This window comes from Argiope bruennichi, chromosome 5 (genome assembly GCF_947563725.1).
Source record: "Argiope bruennichi chromosome 5, qqArgBrue1.1, whole genome shotgun sequence".
In the NCBI taxonomy this organism is placed as follows: Eukaryota; Metazoa; Arthropoda; class Arachnida; order Araneae; family Araneidae; genus Argiope; species Argiope bruennichi.
This window is the reverse complement of record NC_079155.1, coordinates 123,881,218-123,907,765: the sequence shown is the minus strand read 5'-3', so window position 1 is coordinate 123,907,765 and position 26,548 is coordinate 123,881,218. Positions and strand designations below refer to the sequence as shown.

Here is a 26,548-nt window from a genome sequence, read left to right as displayed (position 1 = left end):
ATCTATAATATTTAGCCAACACTATAAATATTAGATAAATATTTACGCTATTATATAAAACGAATGTTAGCGAAACTCAAAATAAAGAGCAGGAAACTCCGTGCAGCTGTAAGTAAAAATGATTAAAGCTACTGATAAAAAGAAGAAAAGAAAACCACAAAACTTCCCACTCATAGTAAGGGTTGGCCATTTCTAAGAATTCTGACCTTCCCAAATACTATTCCATGAATTAAGGTCATTTTCCACGAAAAAGGGAGAACAGAAAATGAAGCATAACGTCCCGCCGAGTAACAATATCGGCGCAGTGTTCCAGTTGGGGGAACACCTAATTTTATCAATTTTATTTAATGGTTACACGTATGCTTTCTGCATAAAAATTTTATATGTATATATATAATAAATAGCTTAAGATATAGCCAACAAAATAATATTGAAATTATTTTTTACTAGAAAAAAATTAACAAATTTCATTGAGAAAATTAGGTTTTTCTATAACGTGCTATAGCTAAAAATTATGGATCAGCTTGATTTAAATTGTCACATATTATTAAAAAAGAAGGTGAAAAGTGAAGGTTTAACATTTTTTTCCATTTATAATTGAATTTAACGATTTAAAAAAATTGGTGTAGTCACAATTATTAAATAGAATATCCACACTCTCGCTAATTTTTATTTCGAATGAAAGCTTGTGACCCTTAGATGCGTCATTAAGGGTCAAATACTCCTTTTCAAGAACACTTAAGATAAAACTCAGACAGAGGCTGCTTCAAACTCACCAACTAGACCAATTTTGTTAATTTTGGTCCATTTTGCAAGTATTTCTAAACAATTAGAACACTGTGTCATCATCATTACAATTTAAAATAGTTATAATTTAATATCATCTACAATTTAAAATAGTACTTTCGTCTGTTTTGATAAAGTATATTTCATCAAATTCATTGACATGACAAAATTAATGAAAGCTTGCAACCCTTAATATATTATTAAAGGTTACATGTCTCTTCTCTCCACATTTTCGAGACAAACTGCAAAATAGAGTTTATTGTCATTATTGATAATATTAACAAGCTTGTTAACATCGTCATGTAATTCGGAACTGGTAACATCGTCTTAATTGTTAGCATCGAGGGTTGTACCAAAGATTTATTTAGCAATATCTATGGAAATAGAGTATAAGAAATTTTTCATATAAAGTGAAAATGAAGTATTTGTTAAATTTTCTCAAGTTGAAGCAAAATATGAACCTCTAACTGATGATAAAAATAAACTGAAAATTGACAATGAGTGGTATGGGCAACTTGATACTATTCAAAAGAAAAGTGAAAGTAACCGTAGAATGAAAGAGGAAACCATAATTATCTAGAAATTGCAAGAAAATAAGTTGTCATTAAAATTTTGGGGCAGAGCTATTAATTGTGTTACTTGGGTGTTCTAAACATAAAGGAAAAAAAAACCTGCCTTTTGCAATTTGGACAGGTAAAATAAAAAAAGAAAGAAAATTCTCATTGAAAATTGTTGCGTTGTTTATTTTCGCGTTCAGAAAGGAAACGTATATAAATTTCTTTGGTAACATAATGTTAGGGTATGTTAGGAATATCGTATTTATAATATTAAAAATCAAAAAGTAATTGAGGAAAGATAATTTAAATTTAATGGATCTTCGAAAGACAAAAGTTATTTAGTGAGGTTTATTTAAAAGTGAAGTTGAAATGTGAAATATTGATCCATTATTTGAAATTTCTTCAAAAACAAAGGAGATTAATAAAAAAATAAAGTATATCTCATTTGACTTAGTGATAAAACGGCGGCATGCTAGAGCATTAATTCAGTGCTATTCCAAAACTAACCTTCGGCCTTCGAATCAGACAGGTGGTGGTGGCGGAAGGGGAGAATTGAAAACTAAACATAGGATGTCGAGTCGAATAATAATAATAATGTAAATGAAATTCCAGACAGATGTTCGATAAGGCACAAATCCAAACAAATGCCAGCTAATTTAGTTTATAACATTCCGCATTCATATTTAGAAGCTAACACTATTACGGATTCGGTGATGAAGTAATAAAAATGAATTAGATTCATTAAAATAAATATAAAGTGTGCGAAATTGTAGACTAATCTGCAAAAATAAAATTGATAATAAGCAGATGTATGCATTCTTTAAGTCAAAATAATGCTCGAGAAACAAAATATTATACGAGGCTTATTGAAATGGTTTAAATCAAATCAAGAATAAAGTTTATGCATTGAATCGCATTTTTCAAAGAAAAAGTCCTCTTCGATTATTAAATCACACTGGTAACAAAATTAAGCTTGTTTCTTAAATTTGTAATATTGAATTTTTATGCTTCGAATTTGTTACCTCAATTTGGTTATGAGAAATTAATTGAAGATGAAAAGTAAATTGAAAAAGACTATTTTTTAGTTCACAGCAAGAGGACGGAAATTCGTTTATGACAATAAAATGTGAAGAAGGAAAATTGGATGAACTTCTTACAATAATATGTTCATTAAAATTGATCAAAACATCTTTATAATATGTATTCACTCAAGTGATTTAACTGATATTGAGGATTATCAAGATATTATAACTAACACTTGTATTGATTGTATTTGAATTTTATGAGAACAAAATTGATGATTTTTTTTAAATATTAAAAGTTCCAAAATGTGAAAAAAAATATTGAGGCAATCTAAATAAATTTAATCATTATTAATTAAATATATTTTGTATTTTTTTACAATCTTTAAAATTCTAAATGTAAATGGAGAAAATAAATATCCTAGCTACAAATGAACTGACTAACAATTATTATGATAAACATTTATATTTAGCTAATGGAATTCCCTTGATTTATCATTTATCACATTTGTAATAATTTAATAATAACTCTCCAAACTCAAAATATAATTATAACTTTGCCAAAACAGTTAAAATATTTTAATGGATGCAAGAATAATTATTTATGGCAATAAACTCGTTTTTCTGAACATTTCTTTAAAAAAATAAGAATATAAAAAAAATTGAGAAAAAATTTGGTTATCGGATTTTATTAGATAAAGCTTTAATTTTCAAAAAAATTGGTAAACAAAGAAAGCCTTGGCGAATGAAGGTAAAATGTTTTATGAAAAATTGTTCAATAATTTCTTCATTTTTGTATGTGTCTTATCCGAATCGTTTGAACAATCTGAATGTTGGACGAAGTGTCTGAACTATTTTCCTGGATTTATTTTTAGTTATATTAACGCCTCGTTTTATAGCAACACTAGCTCTATTTTCAGACTGACCTCCCAATTTTGAACTGCGGTCAGACGATAAGAACGAACCTGAACTAGCGCACTGCCTCTCTAAACTTTAACACCACACCAGCGGAAGGACGTTTGGTTCCGATGGATTTAATGTACACCAGACTTGCTTAACCCGCATGGTTCTTTGGCTTAATCGGGTCTTGAATCTGAAACCCTCCGATTCGGAAGCCGAGACCTTACCACCAGGTCATCGCGGCCACTATTTTTCTGGAAGATGATTATGTAGTTATCATTTACCGTTCATACTGGCGCATTTCTTACACAAATCCTCGAATATTTTGCTCTACAGCAGTGAATTTTGTCATTTTATGATCTTAGGCAGAAAGCATTATGAGGCCCTCTTTTTGAGAAATAAATTTTAATTTTCATTAATTTTTTTAATTTAATACACATTTTAATGATTTATTTTAGGCTATGTTTTTATTTTGGTATGGCATTTATAAAAATGTATTGTCAACAACAACAAAAATGGAACATTTCTGTAATTTTGTTATTTATTATCGTTTCTTCATAAAATTGGCATGAATAGAAACGACTCGCAGAGACGGGTTTGGTTTACTCTATAAATTGAATTAATCAAGGTAATTAACGTAATTGATTAACTACTATCACGGAATTTTTTCCTTTACGGAAATTGAGATTTTGCAATAATTTGATCCAGCAAGCCTTTTTATGTAGGTGAATCAAATCTCATTCCGAAATTTGAAATAGTTCTGTTTGAGATAATTAATTTTATTTCTACCCCACCCCCGGAAAGAAAGTATCTATCAACCTAATGGGGACTGTATATTAAGTAAATCTCTTATTGTTAAAAAGCAAAAAAATGACTTTTGTTTTTATTCGCAGAAATATCAAAAAAGTAATCAACACGATATAGATTTATCCTTAATATATGCATAGTGTTAAAAATTATAAATATTTTATTGTTTCTATTTAAATATTGAGGCATTCCCATTACTTTAACAATCAATTCGTAATTAACCCTTTTTAAGTGATCTAGCCCTAAGAAATTCATAACCATCTTAATTTTTATGGCATGTGCAATACGACGTATAATCCACTTAACGAAATCACTCATTTTTGAGGTGCTAATATCCTAAAGATAATGTAACCCAATGTAATTAGTAAAAAAAGGATTTTACTTTCAAGGGGAAATGATTAATTAGGAGATGAAATAGGATTAAAACAGATAGGAGATTTATTAAGTTTCATAAGGTATTTTATTATAATAAAAAGTTGTACACATGATGCTTAAACAGTTCGACATTATTTTAAGTATTTTATGTTCTAAGCAAATTTTAAAAATATTTCTTATAATACTATAACTAAAATACTTTAAATTACAAAAATATTACAATAATAAACATTAATTAGTCAAATAAGGTGAATTTCATACTACTAAAGAATTGCAGAGAAAATTAGTTATAATGATGAAAAAATATTTGGAATACAAATTTTTTTACTTGTTCGTCTACGAATTATACCGAACTAAAAATTGTAATTTTCAAATAAATTGATCACCAATTGAGATTTTAACGAACCTTCACTTTTCAGAACACTGTCAGCAAAAAAGAAAAACTTAGTTTGAAATTACACCTTTTGAATTACAACTTTGAAATTACACCTTTTCATCTGCTAGCATTCTGAATCAAATATGAAAAGAGTTAAAAAGATGAAATTTGTTATGTGTTCTTTATAACTTCAAATTCATTAATTTGAATCAAATTTTAAATAAAATTCATCTAAAAATTTTATCCGTCCACCTAAATCTATGCGAGAATGATAAATAAAAAAAAAACCTAGATGCATGAAATTTTGTAGGTTTAATCAGCAAAATTCGATATATGTGTCACATTTTGAAATTTCAGCTTCACCAGAAGATATAACTGTCTATTCTTAAATATTGAAATGCGATTACTCACAAATGTACTAAGCTGGAAATATGAAATTAAATTTTTATCTTTGCATCTGAATTTTTGGATCCGATCATTCGGAAAGATGAAACTTAAAAGGTGCACTGGTGCACGTTAATTCCATCGGGGCAAAACATCCTCATGTTGGTGTGTTATGGAAGTTTGGAGAGGGGGTACAAGCTCAAGTGTCGTTCTTGTCATCTGAGTGTGTTTCAAAATTTCGAGGTCGCCCAAAAATAGCCCTAGGGTTGCTTTAAAACGGGACGTTAATTTAACTCATCTAAATAAAAAAGTTTATTGGATTGGCTACTTTCATCGAAGGAGCTTAACATATGCACGTTTTGGCAGGATACGGAAATAGTGGGGAGTTTAGCATTGTGAGTGGGTAGAAAGATTTTGATGAACTATGTGAGATTTTTGTATTTTGTTTTTAATTTGTCAATATTTGTTGGCTGGCATATTGTCTGTAAACTGTGTGATGAATCATGCGAAAGCCTTTCATTGAAATAAAAAGGGAAAAAATGAATGCTATAAAGAACTTCTGTAAGAATGGCATTGGGATGGACATTCTTTCTGCCACGTTACAGCTGATGCAATCACGACAAACAAATACAAATGATCGAGTCTAGCGAATTATTATACTACAATCCTTTGAACTAAAGGTTCAAAATTCCTTTTTTTATCTTAAGGCAACGATAAAGAGTATTGCGTTTTTTAATCCTATAGGAATAGTTTCAAGGCTATTCTGAAAGTATCCTTCACATAATCAAAGATATTTATGAATGAGTTCATATCATTAAGCTATTAAATACATAAATAATAGGCCTTTCTTTGTTTTCTTACTTTAGTGTTGACCAAATTACTGAGTGAAAAGAAATCTTGTAGATTTCTTCAGATTTATATTTCATTTACTGGTAAATAACTACTAGCAAAAGATAAAAATCTATTATACAATCTTACAGACAATTTGATCTAAAGTCAAATTTTATAATAACAGAATGAAAAAAAAAATGAACATGAATTTGAAATTCATGGTCACAAGGAAGCAGTAAATTGGTGTAAATTACGCAAAAATAACATCACAAAATTGTCGAAATTCAGAAAAAAATACGAAAAATAAATTGATATGTTTAAGAAAATAATTTAAAAAAATTTTTAAACTGTATAAAAATTATTTTATGCAATAAAAGTTTCTGTAGTTATCACTATAAAACGTTAACCTCTCACCAAATTTTTGCTTCATTAAAATTATAATTGAAATTTTAAAATATCCCTTCGAGGTGCATATTTAAGTGAATGAGATTTTGCAGCTCTAAGTCAAACGATCTGATCTGTAGATCTCCAACATGCGCATACATTCTTTTTTATTATTGGTAAAAATTAACAACAATATACTAAACATATGAAATACGGTGAATGGCATAGGAGCATCATATAAAATGAGAATAATATATGTGGCGGATTGTTATTACGAGGATAGAACTGAGACCTTGTGCTTCGCAGCCGAGTAACAAGATCACAAGACAAAAGTAATTACTTGTGTCCCGTAGCTGTTATTTGACTTATAAGCTTTCACCACAGTACTCTCCTTCCAGTGAGTCGGAGGTGAGACGAACGATACGGCTGTTGAGTCTAATGCGCTTGTACCCATTTGAGCATTTGAGTAGTGCTAAGCATTGTGGGCGTGGTTGGGTTGCGTCAAGTGAGTCTGACGACTTTGTGTTGCCGCATCACTTGAGTCTGGCAACTTTGGGTTGCTGCGTCAAGTGAATCTGATGACTTTGGGTTATTGTGGGTAGCTGGCGCCACAACAGCTGTAAGAAGGTTGAAGGTTCCTCCTCCGGGTCACCAATGTTGCGGATTGTTATGAGCGAGGATAGAACCTTGGACCTTGTGGTTCGCAGCCGAGTAACAAGACCACAAGATAAAAGCAACTGCCCGTGTTTCGTAACTGTTATCTGGCTTATAAGTTTTTCACCACACACACACACACACACACATATATATATATATATATATATATATATATATATATATATATATATATATATATATATATATATATATATAAGGTGGGATGGTCAAGCAATAACAAGTTCGAGATAGTTATAATTGAGGATTTAATAAGTGATTATATAGTTACGTTAATGATGATGCACAAATTATAATGAAAAAAATGAAGTTGACAAATTTACAGGAAGAGATCACGATAACCAGGTTCTGAGCTAGCATAAAAGTCATCCTTTAAAGAACATCTCGTAATAGCTCGTCTCCACATCGCCCCGCCCCGTCTTGGCGTCAACAGTCAGCAACTCTCGTTTCCTTCGCCAGAGGCGCTATTCAGAGGCGGGAATTGAGGTACCCGGTACCATATATATTAACTTACATTTTTGTATATTGTTATAAAAATGTAAATAACATAGGTACGGAATAAAAAAAAAGTGTAAAAGAAAATCGGGGAGATAGTTATATTTTGAATGAATGGAATTTCTTTCAAAAGGAATGAAATGAAAAATGTTCGAGTAAATCAATTATGAATCATTTTGAAACAATTAGGTTGTTTTTCTTCAATGACTTATGAATGCTCTCTTTCTATTGTTCCTGTCCGTGTCTACCTCACATAAGCACATTCTCCCCAGTGTGAATTTTTTTTAAATGCTCTTCACATTAGTATCGAAAAAAACAAAATTAGTTTTTCGAAGCACTTCTCCAGAACATCAAAGCAAACGGAACAGATAAAGAGTCTTTGTGTCCTTTGAAAATTACGCGCATCCCAAGAGCCGATCCATAATTTATTCTTTGCACACTTGCTTTTAAAAAGAAGAGCATTTTGCTGCGTATTAATACTTTTTCCTGTTCTTTTTTTCTGTGGGTTAGGCTTCAATGATAAATAAGTTCCCATTTTGTTATAAAGGATTCATGCGCTTTTCTCTCTTGTAGCTAGTGCAGTGTAATTGGCGCCGAAGTTTTTCTTAGTGTTCCTGTTTCATAACAGTACATGTAATCGAGTGCATCAAAAAAAAGAAAAAAGAAAAGAAAAGAAAAAGAAAGAGACAACAAAGAAAAATGGAAACCACCCCTTATTGTAATTTTAAATTTCAGAGGCATGGGAATTTTGTGTGGTAATCTGAAGTATTTTTGCACGCTCATTGGATTTTTCATCATGTGCCAAAATGATAGTTTTTTTTTTTTTTTTTTGTTATTGTTGTTCAAGAGTGGAATCAATTGTAGTTGCATATATCTACAAAAATGAATAGGCAACAAATAAAGAATTGTAATTTCTATATTTCATTTCAAAATATCCGGCAAAAAACATAAGGAAACTATTAATTATTTTTTAAAAAATAACATTAATCATAATAGTAGAAAAGTTAATAAAATATTATTTGCCAAACAAAAGCTAAAATAGAAATACTGTATACTACAACAGTTTAAAAAGCTACGAAAGAAAATAATTATCAATAATATAACAAATATTAATAATATTGAATAAAAATGCATTTGTCCCTTGAAATTTTTGTCATAGCAATAAAAAAAGAATGGAGTAGATTATACACGATTGGAATTTTTATGTTGCAACAACATTTAGCTTGAAACTTTTATTATCCCTGTCGTAATTTATCATTTTCGGAATATATGTCTGCTACAATAATAGAGATAATTTATAAGTAATTAGCCGCCTTTGGTCACAAGTTGGTTCGTCCAGATGATCGAGTTTAATTTCAGTTATTTGGTGTATAAATATGACTCCATCCATTTTCGTACTACTTCTCTTGATAGTAGTATTACAAAAACCGATGAAATCAAATGGATAACGTTTGTAATATTGCTTTCCAGCAAATAAATCGAGATAATCGTCTTTGTGAGATTTGACAACTTCCATTAAAATTTAATCTGTGACATCAGGTTAATATTTTAAATTTTTTACCTTAGAAAGCATGTCGAATTTTGTGCCAAATGAACAGCGTTTGTGGGAAATTATGTCATCCTGTTTCATTGCAAGGAAAACCGCAACAGTAGCACATCGATTGCTGTTGAGCATTTACTATGAACTTGGTCCATAGAATACAGCTTGCAAGGAATGATTTGGCGATTTAAAAATGATTATTTTAATAAGTATGATAAAGATAATTTTAAATTACCAAAAAGCTTTAAGATGCAAATTTGGTCAACGATTGGTTATAATTGGTCAACGAGAAGAAAAAGCAAAAAACAGTTGATAAATTTGAACTAAGTTTTGAAGAAGAAACGTACAGAACATGGCGAATGACATGGTATTTTCGAACATGCCAGTGCTCGCCCACATGCTTCCAAAGTAGTGACAGAAACTTTAGAATCTCTCCACTGGAATTTGTTGCTCCATACTTACTTGTTGTTCCTTCAAACCCCTATTTGTCCGTTACATGCAGAGATTCAAGTATTAATTTCCACAAAAATAATAAAAATTTACTTGGTGATTAGACTGCTTGCATGTAGACAAGCTTTTCTCCGCGGAATGCGCTTGTTGACTAAAAGATGAAACAAATTTCGCAGTTTCTGAGAATTAATATTTTAAATAAATCTATCTTTAATTTATAACGAACTGTCCTTTTTTACTATAAAAAAGAAAAAGACGTATACATATATATAAATACAATTAATTTCAGTTCTCATTGTATAACTTGATGTTCATAGTTCCCGAACAATTTTAAGGGCAAGTTGAGATAAATATTAAAGTCTTGCTACTTTACTGATCTTATTACTTTCCTGTTTATTGTGCACTTGAAAAATCATGCTCTCGTCAGCTTATATTACTTAGCGGCATTAAAAACACTACTGATTAGGTAATCTACTTTTTATCTGCAAATAAATAAATAATGTGAGAAAATATTTTCTGAAATAATGAAAGTGGCTTGAATTTGAATTTAAGAATGTAATGTATATATAATAGAAAATTTCGCAAGAGAGGTTTTTAAAATAATTTAAATTCGAGGAAAAAAATAGCTAAACTAAATTATGAGTAATGTCCTCAAAATGATAATTTTTGAATTTTAAAATGTAACAAAAATAACAAATTATTTTCGTGGTATAATATTTTTAGAATTTATTGCTAAAAACTCCAAAATCTCCAATATTTTAAAATAAATTGAAATTCCAAATAAAATTTCTTAAAAACTATCTTCAGCGTGCACATTCCTATCCACCAAAGTATATTTGTGCCAATTTCTGTAGTCTACCTATTCTTCTCCCAGAGGTTTTTCCTGTAGGGCACCAAAGCACTGCTTGTTATTAGAAAAGTTAGAGCAAGTAAGAACAAGATAATTGTTTACTGATGTAAGAAAATAAATATCTGATGTTCATGCGTCAACGAATTTTTTAATGTTTTGATTTTGCATTTTACTTATACCTTGCTTACCTTTTTATATCATTTTTCTTTTATTTTCTTCGCCAAACGACTTTTTGAAAAAGAACTAGAATCTTCTTCTGTAGTATGCTTATGTTTATTCACTGCAATATCTTCTTACGCATGTTTTCTGTTTCTTTTTCTTTCTCGTTCCCTCTCTTGGGAAATACTAATTTTTACATTTATTTTCACCATTCATCCTATTGTTCTATATCGGTTCGTTTCTCCAAGCTCCAGCTCTCATTTTCCGCCCCAATTAAATTTTCACAGAAAAAGAAATCACACTTCCCACGAATTTTGCTCTCAGTAAATAAAACTGTGTGTTGATCCTTTCCTTCCACCTACACGGGGAACCTACCAGAATAAACAAGATGACAAAAGTAAATCGATCAATTCATCGTTATTTTCTAGCATAAGAGGCTGGATAATTAGTTTCTACACGGTATCTTGCTTATACCAGAATAAAAAACAGTAAACAAATGTCATGAGAGGGAACAGTAGAGGCATTTCTTTAAAATGGCTGTCTCTTGCTTTAAACATATCTCGAAATTTCAAAGCCACTGATTCCCATTTTCTTAATACTAATAATTTCAAATATTATTTGAATTAAAATTGCTCATTCTTCCATTTATAGGTAAAATGCTTTAAACCATTTCATTTTAACATTACACACATCAAAATATTTTAGAGCGAACACTCCAGTTTAGTTTATTTTAACTTAAACTCATTTAAAAATACTCTAGAATAAATCCCGAATACCATGTCATTGGTAAAATGATATTTATTTTATACTTTCATTTATCTGATTTGCTTTATGCCGTTAAAATGGAACTTCTTTGTAATTCTTTTTTTAGTTGCGTCTCTATGTATTACATTTGAAATTTTATTTAATTGTGTCTACGTGAGAATAAATAATACCCTATAAATTTTTTAAATATTAATTTAATTAAATTTTGGTTATGTGCGAATGGGGCCAATTTTTACCAGATTTGAAAATAATAATTGCGGATTTTATAATATTTGTAAATTAAAGATTCAAAATTATCTAATAATTAAATTGTTAATCAGCGAATTTTTTTCAAATATTTCAGAGTAAAATAGTTCTTGAGGTTAAAATAAAAATATTTTACATTTCTAAATATATTATACAAGGACATTTTTACAGAATGGTAGTTAAATTTTTGCAAAATTATGAATGATTTTTTAAGTGTAGATAAAAATAGCTTTGATCGATTTACTCAATGATGTTTGAGATATATGTTGTCAGTAACTGGCATTAAGAAAACACCTTTGCCTCTAGAAGGATCTTAATACTATTAAAAATATTCTAGAACGAATCCTTAAATGTATTTTCCTAATGGGAAAATGTCTCATATTTTAATAAATTTACAAATGCTTTCACAAATTCGTCCAATAAAAATTGTATTGTTTACACAAATACTCCTTAAAATTTGGATTACATCTCGCAGATAGATCAAACGAAACAGTTTAGGAAGGTTACACTGCTTTTTCCAGAATTTGCAACAAAAATTTGGAAAAACAATAATTTTTTATATAGATTTACGTCGAATTTTGCAATAAAAACTATAAATGGACACTAACATTTATTAATGTCACAACTTTAAAATTTTATGTTTCAGCTTCCGATTGAAACGAAATGATTCCATGGTGAAAATAAGTAGCAAAATGTTGAAAGTTAAGAATATGAGGCTCACGCAAATGTGAGCTAAAACAATAACTCAAAGATTTATAGCTCATTGTTTCAGTATTGTCTGTTTGGATTTTTCTAAATGCATCTGAAAATTCCTGACACTGGCCATTGAACTCTATATACCAAGATGTTAAACATAAATTGAAGTATAAATCAGAATTTTATTTTTACTCTCTTGTGTATGAAGTATAATATATTGCAATCGCCAAAAAATTCGAATCCGAGATTTCGACGAATCTTCCCGTTTTAGACCTCCCTGCGTTCTAAAAACAATTTTTTGAAAAAATGTGACTCCGTTTGTCTGTGACAAAGACAAATCAAAACCGCTTTGTGCTATATGGATGAGATTTGGTATCAGGTCCTTACTTAAAAAGTTAGATTTCTATTAAATTTCGAACAAAATCCTTTTAGAGAAAGTTAGTCCTTCCCAATGTTCGAATACATTTAACAAAATAAACACAGAAGAAAGCTAGATGGATAAAATTCCACGCATAAATTTAACATATTTAGAGTAAACATCTATAAAATTTTGAGCCAAATCCAACAAAAGACTGACCGTCTATCTATCCGTAATTTCAAACGTCTGTAAATGCTAAAACTCAAAAACGAAAGCGTTTCAATACATCAAATTTTGTATATGATTTTGCCACTGAAATTGCAGTTTTGTGTCAAATTTTTGTTTTAATCGATTGGGTAAAAACGCGAAACGCAAATTAACCTTTATTAGTGAGTACGCAAGAAAAATTTTTGGTAGACCACTCAAACTTTTTTCTGTTATTAACTGTACAATTGTAGAATTAGAGTAACTTTATATATTTATTCACCCATTTACACCCATAAAGCATATATCATAAAAAAATTTTACTACTTGTATGAATCATTTCGGTATTTTCTACTCGGTTCTTTGTTATAGCAAATATACGTTTCGACAATCCGTTTATAAAGATCGTGGGAGGAGATATTCATAATATATATTTGACAATTATGAATTTTCTAATAAAGAGATTGAAAAATATTGAAATAAAAAATTATTTATGTTAAAAGCATCGAAAAAACTCTTTAATGAGATTTAATAACTTCTTTAATCACTGCGCTTTAATAACTTAAATTATAATAGTTCTGCTAACTTCACCTTCTGTGATTTGAAAAGAAAGCGGGGTAATGAAAATGGTAATCTTTTAATAGAATACAAGAAGTATCTCATAATGCATTTTAATTCTTGCATAACTTGTGCTATCTCATTGATAAATTAACTTTTTTTTAATTCAGAGTGAAAGTAATAGCCATAAATGTTGCTGAAAAAGCTTATGGCATAAAATAAGAAGTACGAATATACTTCAAAAAATTAAATAGATTTTTTCTCTGTAGAAGAGTCATATCTTTGTTTCTCTGCTTCAAAGCTGCATGAGAGTGATATATTGTAAACCAACAATGTCCTATTGTATGAACATTTAATATCTCCCCTTCTTTTCATTTAATGCCATATACACTTTTGGCCAGTTTTTGTACCCCAGTCATTTTTGCTTTTTAAATCCTATCTCTTACCTTATGATTAAACGTCATATTCATGTCTTTAAAAAAATATTTTTTAGAATTCCTTAGATTTCTAATTACTCTGCACTTTTGACTCTTCATCATGGAATTCTAGAAAAAAAAAGAATCTTTGAGACTTTAATACCATATTATGTTGATACCCAAGTACCTGTTTTACTGAATTCGCAGATTTTTTTCTAGTTTTTATGTAATAACCCCTCGCCAATTTATAAACAAGTAGTGCGGCAGTAAATATTTTTTCTACTTTTCATATAATTAAATTAAATTTAGCGAGAGATGTTAAAGTTTCTTGAATTTTAGAATATATTGTCTAAGCGCATATCCCCAGTTAAAACAGGAACATTATTCTGAAGACATAATTCATATTATGATTATTTCCCTTTCTGAAAGATAATTATAATTCTTTGGTAAATGAGTTTTTTAGTAGAAATAAATAATAACAATGGAATATTTAGCAATAAAAAAATAATATTTAAAAATGATAATCATTATATTGAATCATTGAAAATATTATTTAATAACCAAAAACTTTTCCTCATCAATATTGGAGGGAATAATTAAGTAAATAAAATAGATGAATACTTAGAGGGTAAAAAATAGATAAGAAAAGATTGTAAAAGTTATTTCTTTTAGCTTAACTTTGAGGTCTTACAGCAGTATGAAAGCGGAAACATCTCAGAATATAGACAAAGTTTTCAATTGTATGAATATAGACAAATCTAACACACGTATTATCGTACAATTTCTATGAGCTGGAAGACAGTCTATTTTCAGTTGCATATCGCGATTTTTGAATTAATGTATGTATGTTTTTTACAATTTTTAACTATATCTTGCTATTATCAGAAAGCAGATATTAACAATTCGCTTCATTTTACAAAAAATTATTATTATTATTATTATTTGCAAATATTGCATCTAAATAGTGATTTTAAAGAAGCGGCAATTAGATGGTTAAATTATACCACCAGTCAAAGAATAGCACAAATGCATGAGCTAACAAAAACAGTAATCGACATTTTCGATCTATGAACCTATATAATTATAATAAAATGTGAAGTTATTACGATCATATTCGAGCAGTTTCTTTCGGAGTCAGTTGACATGTTCGTTGCCACGATTCAGGCCTGTGATTCCGATTATTTTTCTAAAAATTTACATGATCTCTTAACTGTAGTAGTGAAAGCAGTCATCTAATTAGGAAACGGGTGTGAATCATTGGTGGTTCATTCGCCAGTCAAAGTATTATGAAAGTTTCTAAATAACAAATTTTCAAACCTAAAATGCATTTTTTTTTGTAAAATATTCTTTTATCGACACTTTTAACGATAAAGTAATCTCAATTAGGGGAAGGTGCAATTGTGCAGGGGAAAAACGAAATAATTGAAAGTGGTGATATAAATAGAAAGCCTAAATGAATGAAATTATTTCCATTAAATATAAAATATAAATTAATTCATATATTTAAAACTTATAATTTTGTATTCTTTAAGCGTCTTGATATTATTGTTTTATTTTATTTTTGATCTTCCAACAGTAATTGATTTTAGTGAGATTTCCTTTAACACATATTTTTGAATAATTATGAGGGCTACATTCAAAAAATTTATAGCAATAATTTTGAACTAAAAATTTACAATATAAATAAATAAAATGTCCTACCAGATTTAGCCAGACGTTCGTTGTTATGATCTGGCTCTTCTCCTCCTAGAAGAAGAAAAAAACAATTTTTATGATCACATCATCATTATTTATGAATGAGTTATTATTTATGAGCATTTTATAAATGAATGCAGTCCATTCATTCATAATATGCCACTGAAAACGATATATTGCGATTAAAATTGCGAGACAAAACTAAGTAATTGCAAAAGAAAATATTTCAAGAAAAAATAATTTGATTAGAGTAATATAAGTTAATTATTTGTAATAAATAAATATGCTTGAACTAAATTCAGCTCAAATATAACTTTAATAAGGCATTTGGTATTATTATATATATTTTTATTGTTAATCAAATTTTCATTTGTAAATTTCATATTTTAAAGTTTTTCCGAGGTAAGCCATGTGAAAGCGTATGGAATTCAGTTTTACAACGATGACAAGATTTGAAAATCTTTTTTTATCTTTTTTATCTTTCTAAAATCTTTTTTTTTTCAAATCTTGTCTTAGTAACAATAAAAAATATATTATAATATCAAATGCCTTATTAAATTATATTTGATCTGAATTTAATTCAAACATACTTATTTATTATGTATTCGTATGCTTAACTAATATATTATTCTCATCAAAATTATTTATTGAACAAAACTAAGATGTTCAAGCACATTTATTTAAAGAATACAAACTTAAAAATAAAAATATCATTTAGAAAAACACATCCAAAAATGTATCAAAATATGGATATATGTATTAGAAGAGATATTTAGGAGTATTGAATGACATGTTTAAATTTTTGAAATATGTGTGCGTGCTGGAGAGGTGTATTAAAAAAGATAAAACAACTAATCCGCATAATATGCTTATTTTTATTCTAAAACAGTATAACTTGCTTCTTGCAGTATTTTAACAGTTGCATATAATAACAACTAAAAACTTATCAATTATTTCTTATATCAAGATTGTTCCGAGCGCGTGAATATGGTGTTATATAGTCGGATCTGGATTTAATGAATCTTTAATGAATTTCGCTATTTGACGAATTTTTTCTTTCTTTAATTAAAATAAAAGCAGTCCTAATATTAATGAATAAAATACTTCGAATCAGGAATTATTTCAACAGTCGATTTTTTAAAATTTTTTTAGTTTTTTTTTAGAGAAAATATTCGATTGCTTTTCCAATGATTACAGTATCCATCTTGTTCCGAACAAATTAGTAATGAATGCAATATGTAGTTTAGGTGAGACAAAGAATTATTCACTCGGTTTTGCAAAACTTTAGATTTTTTAATCATTGTAAAGCATGGCAAATTGTGAAAAACGGAAATGTTTTTCATTGAGCTAAAAGCTTAATATTTCACGCTGATAAGAATGCTAGACTACAAAACACCTTGAAATCTCCATGCCGGCATTAGTTACGATTGTTAAAAAACGAGAAGGAATTGAAAATTCAATTGAAAAAAATGCTTTTAGAAAGATGGATTTACAGGCCCACAAGTGGTAAGTGATGAAACAAGTAATCTTTCCTTTCCCTATAGCACATAATATTGTACGACACTTATCGGAACCAATAAAAAGCGATTCTAATGCAAAATTGATTATGAAATTTTCATAAAAACTATTGATTTTTCTGATGCTTTACATGATTTAGAATTTGTGAAAACATATCTAATCCAACAGGATATAAATGATGCAATACTTTCTTCTCTTCATACAATCGAAGAAAAAATTTTTCTAGTCAGAAATGATCTAACATTACTCAGCTCATGTTTTAAAATTTCAAATCATCTTGTGCTTAATTATTCGCTGTTTTTTTGACTGCTGAATAAAAAGCGTACGATTTTTTTGCTATGGATATTTTTATGTAGTTACTTATTGGTCTGTTCCATAAGGTCAGAGAAATATTTTTCATTTTTTGTTTTGAACCATGATATTATAAAAAATCATCGATTTAACGAATAAAATTTTTGGTCCCGATGAATTCGTTAAATCAGGTTCCGATTGTAAATTCCAACGATGTAGCCAAGAAAGCTTAATACACCATTTCAAATACAATTACACCTCTAAACAGAAGACATCGCCAATTTAATAAACGTATTGAGCAGCAGTTAAAAAGAATTGCACATTTATTTTGCTCGTACGATTTTGTTGATTGTAGCACAAGTTAACTTCATTTCACTGATTAACTTCCTTTCTAGTTCAGATATTCTGTTGCGATTATTTTATTTCCCGTGAAAGCCTTTTTAAAATAGAATTTTCTTTCCTTCAACTTCTTGTCGATATGGCTGTTTAAACCTGTTTCACGATGTGAGTAATTTAAAGAATTCTCGGAGTTTTATCGACCTTGATGTTTTCATACCATTTTTATCCCAAAATAAAAAAAAAAGATTTTAAAGTATTTCTGCTATGTCATTTGCCTCGAATCGACTATTAATAATGTTCCTAGTTCCCAGTATATTTATAAATATCTATCAGTTATCAACTCATTAAGTAACGTTAAGACTAACTACAGCTTACTTTGAATAAGAAAAGAACAAATATTTAAAATAAAGTGTAACAGTTCTTTTGGTATTTACTACAAATTTTAGTAACAATCTTAAAAAAAATCTACAGTTAGTTATTATCGGCATCATAATATTTCTTCACTTGCTTTTAATATAAGCATTTACAGAAAAATTTAGGAAAATCAAGTGAATCAAATAGTAATAAGTTAAATGATGGAAGCACGAATTAGCATTTTGAAGAAACACTCTTTATTTTCAAACGAATTTTTTTCTTCTCTTAAATTCCTCTATGTTATCCGGTATTTCAGAAAGATTCTGAACAAAATATTGATAGCGGCGATAAAAAATGCATGTAAATTCATTTGAAAAATGAATTTGTGTGTGGAAATCTCTATTCCTTTGTAATTCTCCTATTTTTTTTTATTTTTATAAAGAAATAAATACAAGACCTACCGACGTAATGCACATGTGTTTAATTGAAAAAAGTTACTTTTAATTTCTATTTGCACGTACTTACTTATCTGAAGTTCTGCTACATAATATAAAGCATTTCGCTCAATCCTTCGGATGACCGAAATGACACATCTCATTTCAGATTGAAATTTTCAATAAAAAGCAAGAAACTGTTCTTTTCTCGAGTTCCTGGAGATGGAAACATCGTTGTTCTAACTCAGATTCGAGAGTTATATCTAATTTTCTCTCTTTTTTATTCTGACGCTGTTAAATTTGTTCTTGTTTTATAATCTATATGAAAATTCATTTAAATTTGATTTTTGTATTATAATCTGTATGGATATCAATTTAAATTTGCCTTTTTTATCAGACACTTCTAACATATAAGTTCATTTTTAGTGTAAATGCTAATATATATCCAAAATACAGAATCAATAGATTTGCCATCCATTCATAGCAGATACTCCAATATAAACCGTTTTTTAAACAATTTCAAATCTTTTGATGCATAAATATTATGCTGGTGTAGGGGAATTTCACATTAAAATTTCATCTTTAAAGTAAAAAGTCGAAATGATGAAAAAGCATAGCATTAAAAATTAGAAATGAGGTCATTGCAGTTGTTTCATCTGTCATGACTTAATCTGCAAAGTAATCCGTAATTAGTTTTTTTCATTGACGCGGAAAATGAAAAAACAAAAAGAAAGGTATCTCCAAAATCCCACGGATGCTCAGAGACTTCACCAAAACCTCAACACTCCGCATTTTCTAATGCAGTCTCTTTTATTACTATTACGGTTTGAATCAGAAAACGGTCCCTCTTTTTGCAAGTACTTTTTCTCAGTTCTGATTTCCTCGGAGACGCGAAAGTAAAGAAGTATTTCCGGGAATTATTTTCGCTTGCTGCGCTGAAAAACTAGAACAAATAAGTGTTCGGAATAAAGACAAGGACAAAAAGTGCACAATAGTAGCAAATGGAACTATTACTTGGTTTATGCATCATTAAAGGTAGTAGTCATTATTTAATAGACTTCTCTACTACATTATCTATATTGTTTACTCATCAATATGTCATTTATCTCCATTTATTATCTTCCATCACCTATCGCAATATCTTCTGTCATTTCTAATCATTTATGTTATCTTATATTTTAGTTAAATTATGTTTCTTTACCTTCTTGTGAAGGAAATGTTTGAAAAAGAAGGATTTTAATTGCTTAGATATTTGGTTTCAAAATTTTGAGAAATCTACGAGTTTTGCACCTTTATTAATAAATAAAAACAATTTTTCAAATCATATACTTCCTCTTGTTCAGTAAATGTAACGCCTCTGCAATAGGCACAGGAAAATGGGGCGGCGTTACGTTTGTCTGTAAACCCATATAAATAGTAATCACAAGTTATGTTCTAGTAAATATCAATATATTGCTATTCATTAGCATTCCACGTATCCTTCATAAAATACATAACTCAATTAGGCAAAAGTAGTGAAATCATATAATTATCTTCATTTTAAAGGTAGATTGTTATTAATATTTGTATGAAAGAGAATCAGTTTTCAATACGAAGTGTTGAACACTCATTAATGGATACTTTTATTATCTAAAAGCCCCACGATAAAGAAGTATGTACTGAATATTATCAGACTCTCAAAGAAGATAAATTAGTTCTTAACTATCTATTTAGGTTTCATTAGTCACAATAGCCCAAACTTTAGGTTCTCCCGCATAGTTTACTATACACTGAGAACTGCTTTTGGATATTTGATTAGTTATTTGCTCATCTGATTTTATAGTTGTAATTTATTACAATTAAAGTAATCAGATGTTTCTCTCGCACTTACAAAGAGAAATTTTTCAGAAATTTTTGCAGCATAAGGCTTTATGCAGCATTATGATTTTTTTAATTATTGAACAAATTGGATAAAACGCGGATTGTCTTTTAAACCTACCCACTTGTTATACATACTTTGAAGAATCCAAATAACTTGTTTCATTCAGTATACTCTTTAAATAGAGAAATTGAATAAAATGAACAATTATTTTTTTTCAGAATTATTATAAAAAAGTTTTTCTGGTTTATGATGCATTGCGAGCAAATCATTGGAAGGAACTAAAATTTTGAATGCAGATAATATACGGTTTTAGACCTGACTGATATTAAAAAAGATATTATTGAAGTTATCTGTTTGTGTATGATAGGTATGATAACTCCAAAACGCTTTGAGCTGGATGGATGAAATTTGCTGTGTAGTCTTTTCATTTAATTTACAGATTTCTATCTAATTTTGAATGAATCTTTTCAAAGGAAGTCTTTTTACCCTACTATAAGAAACTAACTTCACCGATAATTACAATAAGAGTTGATGCACAAATTTAACATGTGAAATGCATTTATTCAGATTTTTATAGGTTATTCATTTGAATAAAGTTAAATACTTATTTAGATAAATTTTAGATATTTTTTAAAACCAAATCCGACAGAGTGTGTACTGTCTGTCGGTTTGTATTATCAAAAGCATATAAACGCAGCAGTGGCTTAAATATACGATATCCGGTAATTGAATTTGCAAATAAATTGCAATTCTGTGTCAAATATTGGTTTCAAGAAGTGGTAAAAATTCGACCGAATTACAATTAAATTTTTTGATGCTTGTGTATTAACACGATGCAAAGAAAGAGGGAGGGAGAGAGAGAGAAAATAAATCGCTGAAGATGGCACATGACCAGACACTTTCTCAACTATTGCTTGTCAATGGTATGCGGAATATGATATACAAGTAAGTATATTTATCAGAAATCATACAAGAACGTTTTTGAGAGATCACTCCTGTTGGTTTATCTTTAAATTCAGAAAGAAAAATTTCACGAGTTTTCTTCAAGGAATTAATTTGATATCAATATTTGCCTAAAATGTTTGAAATTTGAAATCGAAAATAACTATAACATAGAATTTTTTTATTCATTTTGAAAACTATGATATATTTAGATGTATAATTTCATCAGCAAGGAAAATTATTATAAATATAACAGAAAATACATTTTAGTTAATTTGACTTTCATTCAACAATATAGATGAAAATGGCTCGCTTCAAGTCTTTTAACTTTTATTCGAATTGTTAATACTTTTTGAAATTAGAAAAAAAAATTATATGTGTCGGACTTTCTAAATGAAATGAATTATCGAAATTTTATAGTGTTTCTAATGATAGTTTCAACCTCACTCTAACTATGGTTATTTAAAGCATATTATTAACAATCAGTTGCTGAAAGCATTTTATTATCAACTTACACTGCCAGCAAAGTCATATTCACAATAAAATGGATGTTTCCATAAGATCTGAAATTTCTATTAAAAAATATCTTCAGGGAAATTAGTACTGGTATAATCCTAATTACATCTCAAATGTAGCCTAGTATGAAATTTAAAATTCCATTGCATATTAATTTACATTGAACTGTTACTTCCCTACTTGAGGTGTGAAATGAATTATTACAGCAAACTGGATGTATTTACGGAATTTACATGTATCATGCAATTAATTCGTCTCTATTCGTAGAATATTTTCAATGTGGAATTAGAGGAAACAATACAAGCAACTAAAGAAAAGCTGTAAAAGTAAGGCTTACTGTTTAGTTATCATTTGATCATTTTTTATGATGAAGCTTTTAGGGATTTGTTGCTCCATTATAAATGTCATATACACATTAACCTACGTTTATAACGTCTTTTTTGTTTGATAAATTGCTATAGATTTACTATTTTATTTATGTTTATTTAAATTTATATTTATTGTAATTCTTCGCTAAACTGTTTTAAATCAATAATATTCATATATTAAAAGCTCTCTGCCAGTTTTTTTTTTCTTTCGAATTTTTCTGCGTTTATTCATTTTTGAATAAAGAGACGAAACATATTACCTGTGCTCAAATGCATGACTCACTGAGAAGAACTGCAATTTTATATAAATTGTTGTACCAATATATATGTCATATACATTAATCAAGGCTATAATGTTTTTTTTATTTTATAAATTGATTTACAAATTTTTATAGTAATTTATTTATTAATGTTTATTTCAATTTATATTTGTTAAAATTCTTCTCTAAACTCTTTTAAACTGATGATATTCATACATAAAAATCTTTCTTTCAATTTTTTAAAAAAAATTTCTGTGTTTATTTTTGTGTAAAGACATAAAACATATTATCTGTGTTCACGATCCACTGAGAAGAATTGCATCTGGATATAAATTGTTTTTAATATCATGAATTTTAGTCGATTTAATATTTTAAATCTTCTGGAACAATTCAAGAACTCTCAAAAAGCTACAAATGAAGAATATCCAACTAAATCAATTGAATGCATTATAAATATTTACACATAAATATTTACCAGCCTTCATAATTTATGGCGTTCTTCTGGAGCTATACTCGAAATTTGCTCCAAATAAATTCCACAATTTTTCGGTTCGCAAACTCAGAAATTCTTTATTTCTCCATTTTTTCCATAATATTCGAGACGAGAAATTGTTATCTTACTACTGATGATGGTGTCTGATCCCATGTGGAAAAAGATTCCTCCTGCTGTCGGGGATTAATGCAAGATCTTGGAGAAACAACTTTCCTCCTTATTTCTTCTCGTATAACTTGATTTTATTCTTTTGGAATCATAAACTTCTTTCCTTAATATATTTTAGAAAGCAGAAGTAGTTTTTTTACAGAGTTTGTGGGATTTTTTATATGTGGTAGCTTTTGTAATTATGTTGAGAATTGAGAGTCTGTTCCATTCTCAGATTGCTTGGAAAAAAAAGACATTTAATGTTTCATTTTGGAAACCACAAGAACAATAAAAATAACTTTCACTTCAAGTTGTTTCATAATAAAATAAAAATTATAAAAATGATAATTTTTACGGAGGTTATTTTATTTCATTGTTTAGATTTTTTTTTCCCTGGAACAATGTCAGGATTTCTATAATTTAGGTGATAAAATTGTATCTTTTTCTATAATGAAAATAAGTAAATTGCGAGCTTTCATGTTTCTTATTTAAAGAACAAAAAATCACTAATATAACTTTTTTCTTTTCTAAACAAATGATTTATTTAGACTTTATTTAGACTTTTTAGACATTTATTAATTTCATACACTTTATGTCACTTTCTGTATGCCTTCAATTATTAGAAAACTTTGATATATACAGGGACAAGTACTGAAAACTTTATCGAATAGAAATGTTTTATTCTTATTTGTTATCAGCTGCCGTAAGATTTAAATTAGAATTCGAAATGGAAAATATAAAATTTCAATACATGAGAAAATATTTTTTGCTGCAACTAAGCATATTTTTGTTTTAAAAATAACTACAGTAAATCGAATTCTTCAGTTTTGTGATATTGCATGTACCACATTACATGTACCACATATTTCTCTACTATATTACTATACGTAAGTATAGTAATATAGTAGTACTTAATTTATTCATAATTTAGGCTATATTTCAAAGAATTATTCAATAAAAAATTCTCGGATTCATCATGAAAGTCAGTTTTACCTTCAAAAAAGTCTTATATTCGGTAAATAATATCTTTTTCTGTTTCAATCAGTAAATGCACTTTTGAAAACAATTATGAATTTTATACAATCCTTTAATCCTACAAATCATATTCAGTAAAATTATCTCGACAGTTTAACGTTTCAATCTTCTGCGAGACCCTAGTTTTAATCTTTTCTCTAACACCGATCCGAGTTATAAAGCTGTGGGTATCATTATTTTAAAATAATATATAATTTTTGTTATTTTGGACAATCAGTCTTGGATAAAGTCGAAGCGCTGATTATGGAGTATTTTTAAGATAGCCGATGGAAGGGTAAAATTGTGAATTTTCATAGAATAGAGATATTCGAATTTTCTTAACTCAATCAGTTTAAAATGCAAAAGTGTGGAACATTTTTTATTTAAAATATTAGTGTATCAAAAATATATTATTAGGCATGATTCACAGAACAGAAGATCTGTATAAAACTTTACAGTTCTCAATTCCTCAGAACAATTCGTAAATCATCAAATTGTATAAAATATGTTTATTTACTCCATTTAGACAATTTTTATTATATATATAATCCAATTAATAAAGTTATAGAAATTAGCTGTTGGGCTTGATTAGAGCAGATATCCTATATATATTAAACTATGCATGCCTTAAATAAAATAGCCCTATATTTATTGTATTAAAGATAGATTTATATTAAAATGTCACAGCTTGTCCTTCCGTTTACTCTTATATTTCAAATTACAAAGGCAATTTATAAGCGAAAATACGTATTGGCATGCAGAGTGCCGTGTAACTACAAGCAAATACTTATTTTAAATCACATATGCAATTTATAGTCTTCGAGCCGATAATCCAAAATAGATGTCTATGTTTGCATTTCGATATGTTACTGGAAGTGAGGATTTGTTATGTTTGTGCGGATGGAAATTTTAATACCAGTTTTTGGAGCTTAAATAAAAAGCTATTAACTTGGGAGAACCTTTTTTATATTAAGAATTATAGATTTTAAAAGGAATGATAAAATTAATTAGATTATTAAAATAAATTTTTATAATCTGCAAAAAATTATAAATATTATGGAATTAATTTCTTTTTCTATCTTTACAACACAGTTTTATGTTGTTTTTGAATTTCACAATTGCAGCATAATTGCCTTATTTGAAGAAAATGCAAAAATATAATATTCATTTTCATCGAAAAATAAATTAACTAAGGGATTAAAAAATATCCCTTTGAACCCTCAAAGATCTTTTGGCATTAAGGAGTTTTCGCATTTTCTCTTTGCTTTTCTTAACTTAAAACAGTTCTGAAAAGGTTCACTGGAGCGTTCATATGCCACTCATTTTTCATTACTGAGGCAAAATAAAGCACTAATTAAATTTTCACTCCATAATGAAATTTCTTAAGAATATCGTCGGGAATAAATTTACATGCGACACATTTGAAAAATCTCATTTTTATATTATTGACGAACGTATTTTAAGAGTTTTTGATAAGTCGCTTTTCCAAAAGTTTTATTTAATAAAATTATAATGAAGAATAAATCACTTTGTTTGTAATTGTCACAATCTTCGAAAATAAAGCAAAATTGAGATCAAAGGCTGGCAATATTTTAAGATAAGAATTTTAATATTTTTCGAAGGTTCTGAATTAAAATGTTTTTAAAAAACAATATTCAAGTTTTGATTGTTTTTTTAATTGATTGATGATAGTTTTCTTTTTTTTTACAGTATATTTTTATCCTAATTTGAAGTAAATAGTATAATGATATTAATAATTTGTAATCAATTAAAAAATCAAACAATTTTAGAAAAGTTGAAGGAAGAACTAATTCAAATGAAATTTAAAAGAACTATTTCTCAAATGCATTGCGAAAAAAATACAAAATTGTATCTTTTTTTTTAAATTTAAAAATGCTTTTTTATATTTTAAGGTTTTTTTTTCTCTAAAACAAATTTTAGCAATATAATGAATGGAAAAAGAGGATGCACATTTTTATTTTGCCACTTAAGTCAAAATTAGAAAAATGAATGGATTAATAATAGAGAAAAATTCGCAAGTAAAAGAATAATCGTAGCAATAGCAATGGTGTTTACCAAAGTAACATAGTAAGTAAAATATAAATACTCCGAAAAAATATCGCATTTACAAAAAAAGAGCACAAAATTGGCCTAAAATTTTGATAATTTGATTTTGTAAACAGCCCTATGAGAGCATTTATAGCCAGATCCAAGAAACGAAACTAATTCACTGATTTTGTTACAATTCATTTAGCTTCTTAAACATATTTTTTAAAAATTTGACTTTGAAAATACTTTCGCTTTTTCCTCAAACGGAAATATATGTTACACAAAAAATTTCTCCTTTCCCATAAAATTTGTTATATAAGAAGAGCCAATAAAGAATTTGTATAGTTTGTTTTCTTTTCTAACTTATCAACGTATAACTTTGCTTTGCTTCTATTTTTTTACCAGGTATCTTATGCCTCTCTTTTGGAATAAA

The 26,548-nt window shown here is 28.2% G+C and overlaps 1 protein-coding gene across 1 annotated transcript in view; it reads right to left on the bottom strand.

Moving 5' to 3' along the window:
• LOC129968558 (neuronal acetylcholine receptor subunit alpha-7-like) overlaps positions 1-26,548 on the bottom strand; it is a 191,113-nt gene that overhangs the window by 44,200 nt on the left and 120,365 nt on the right. The window contains exon 3 of the mRNA XM_056082572.1: positions 15,536-15,580. Coding sequence (XP_055938547.1) covers positions 15,536-15,580 — 45 coding nt within the window. The remainder of the gene's footprint in view (positions 1-15,535; positions 15,581-26,548) is intronic.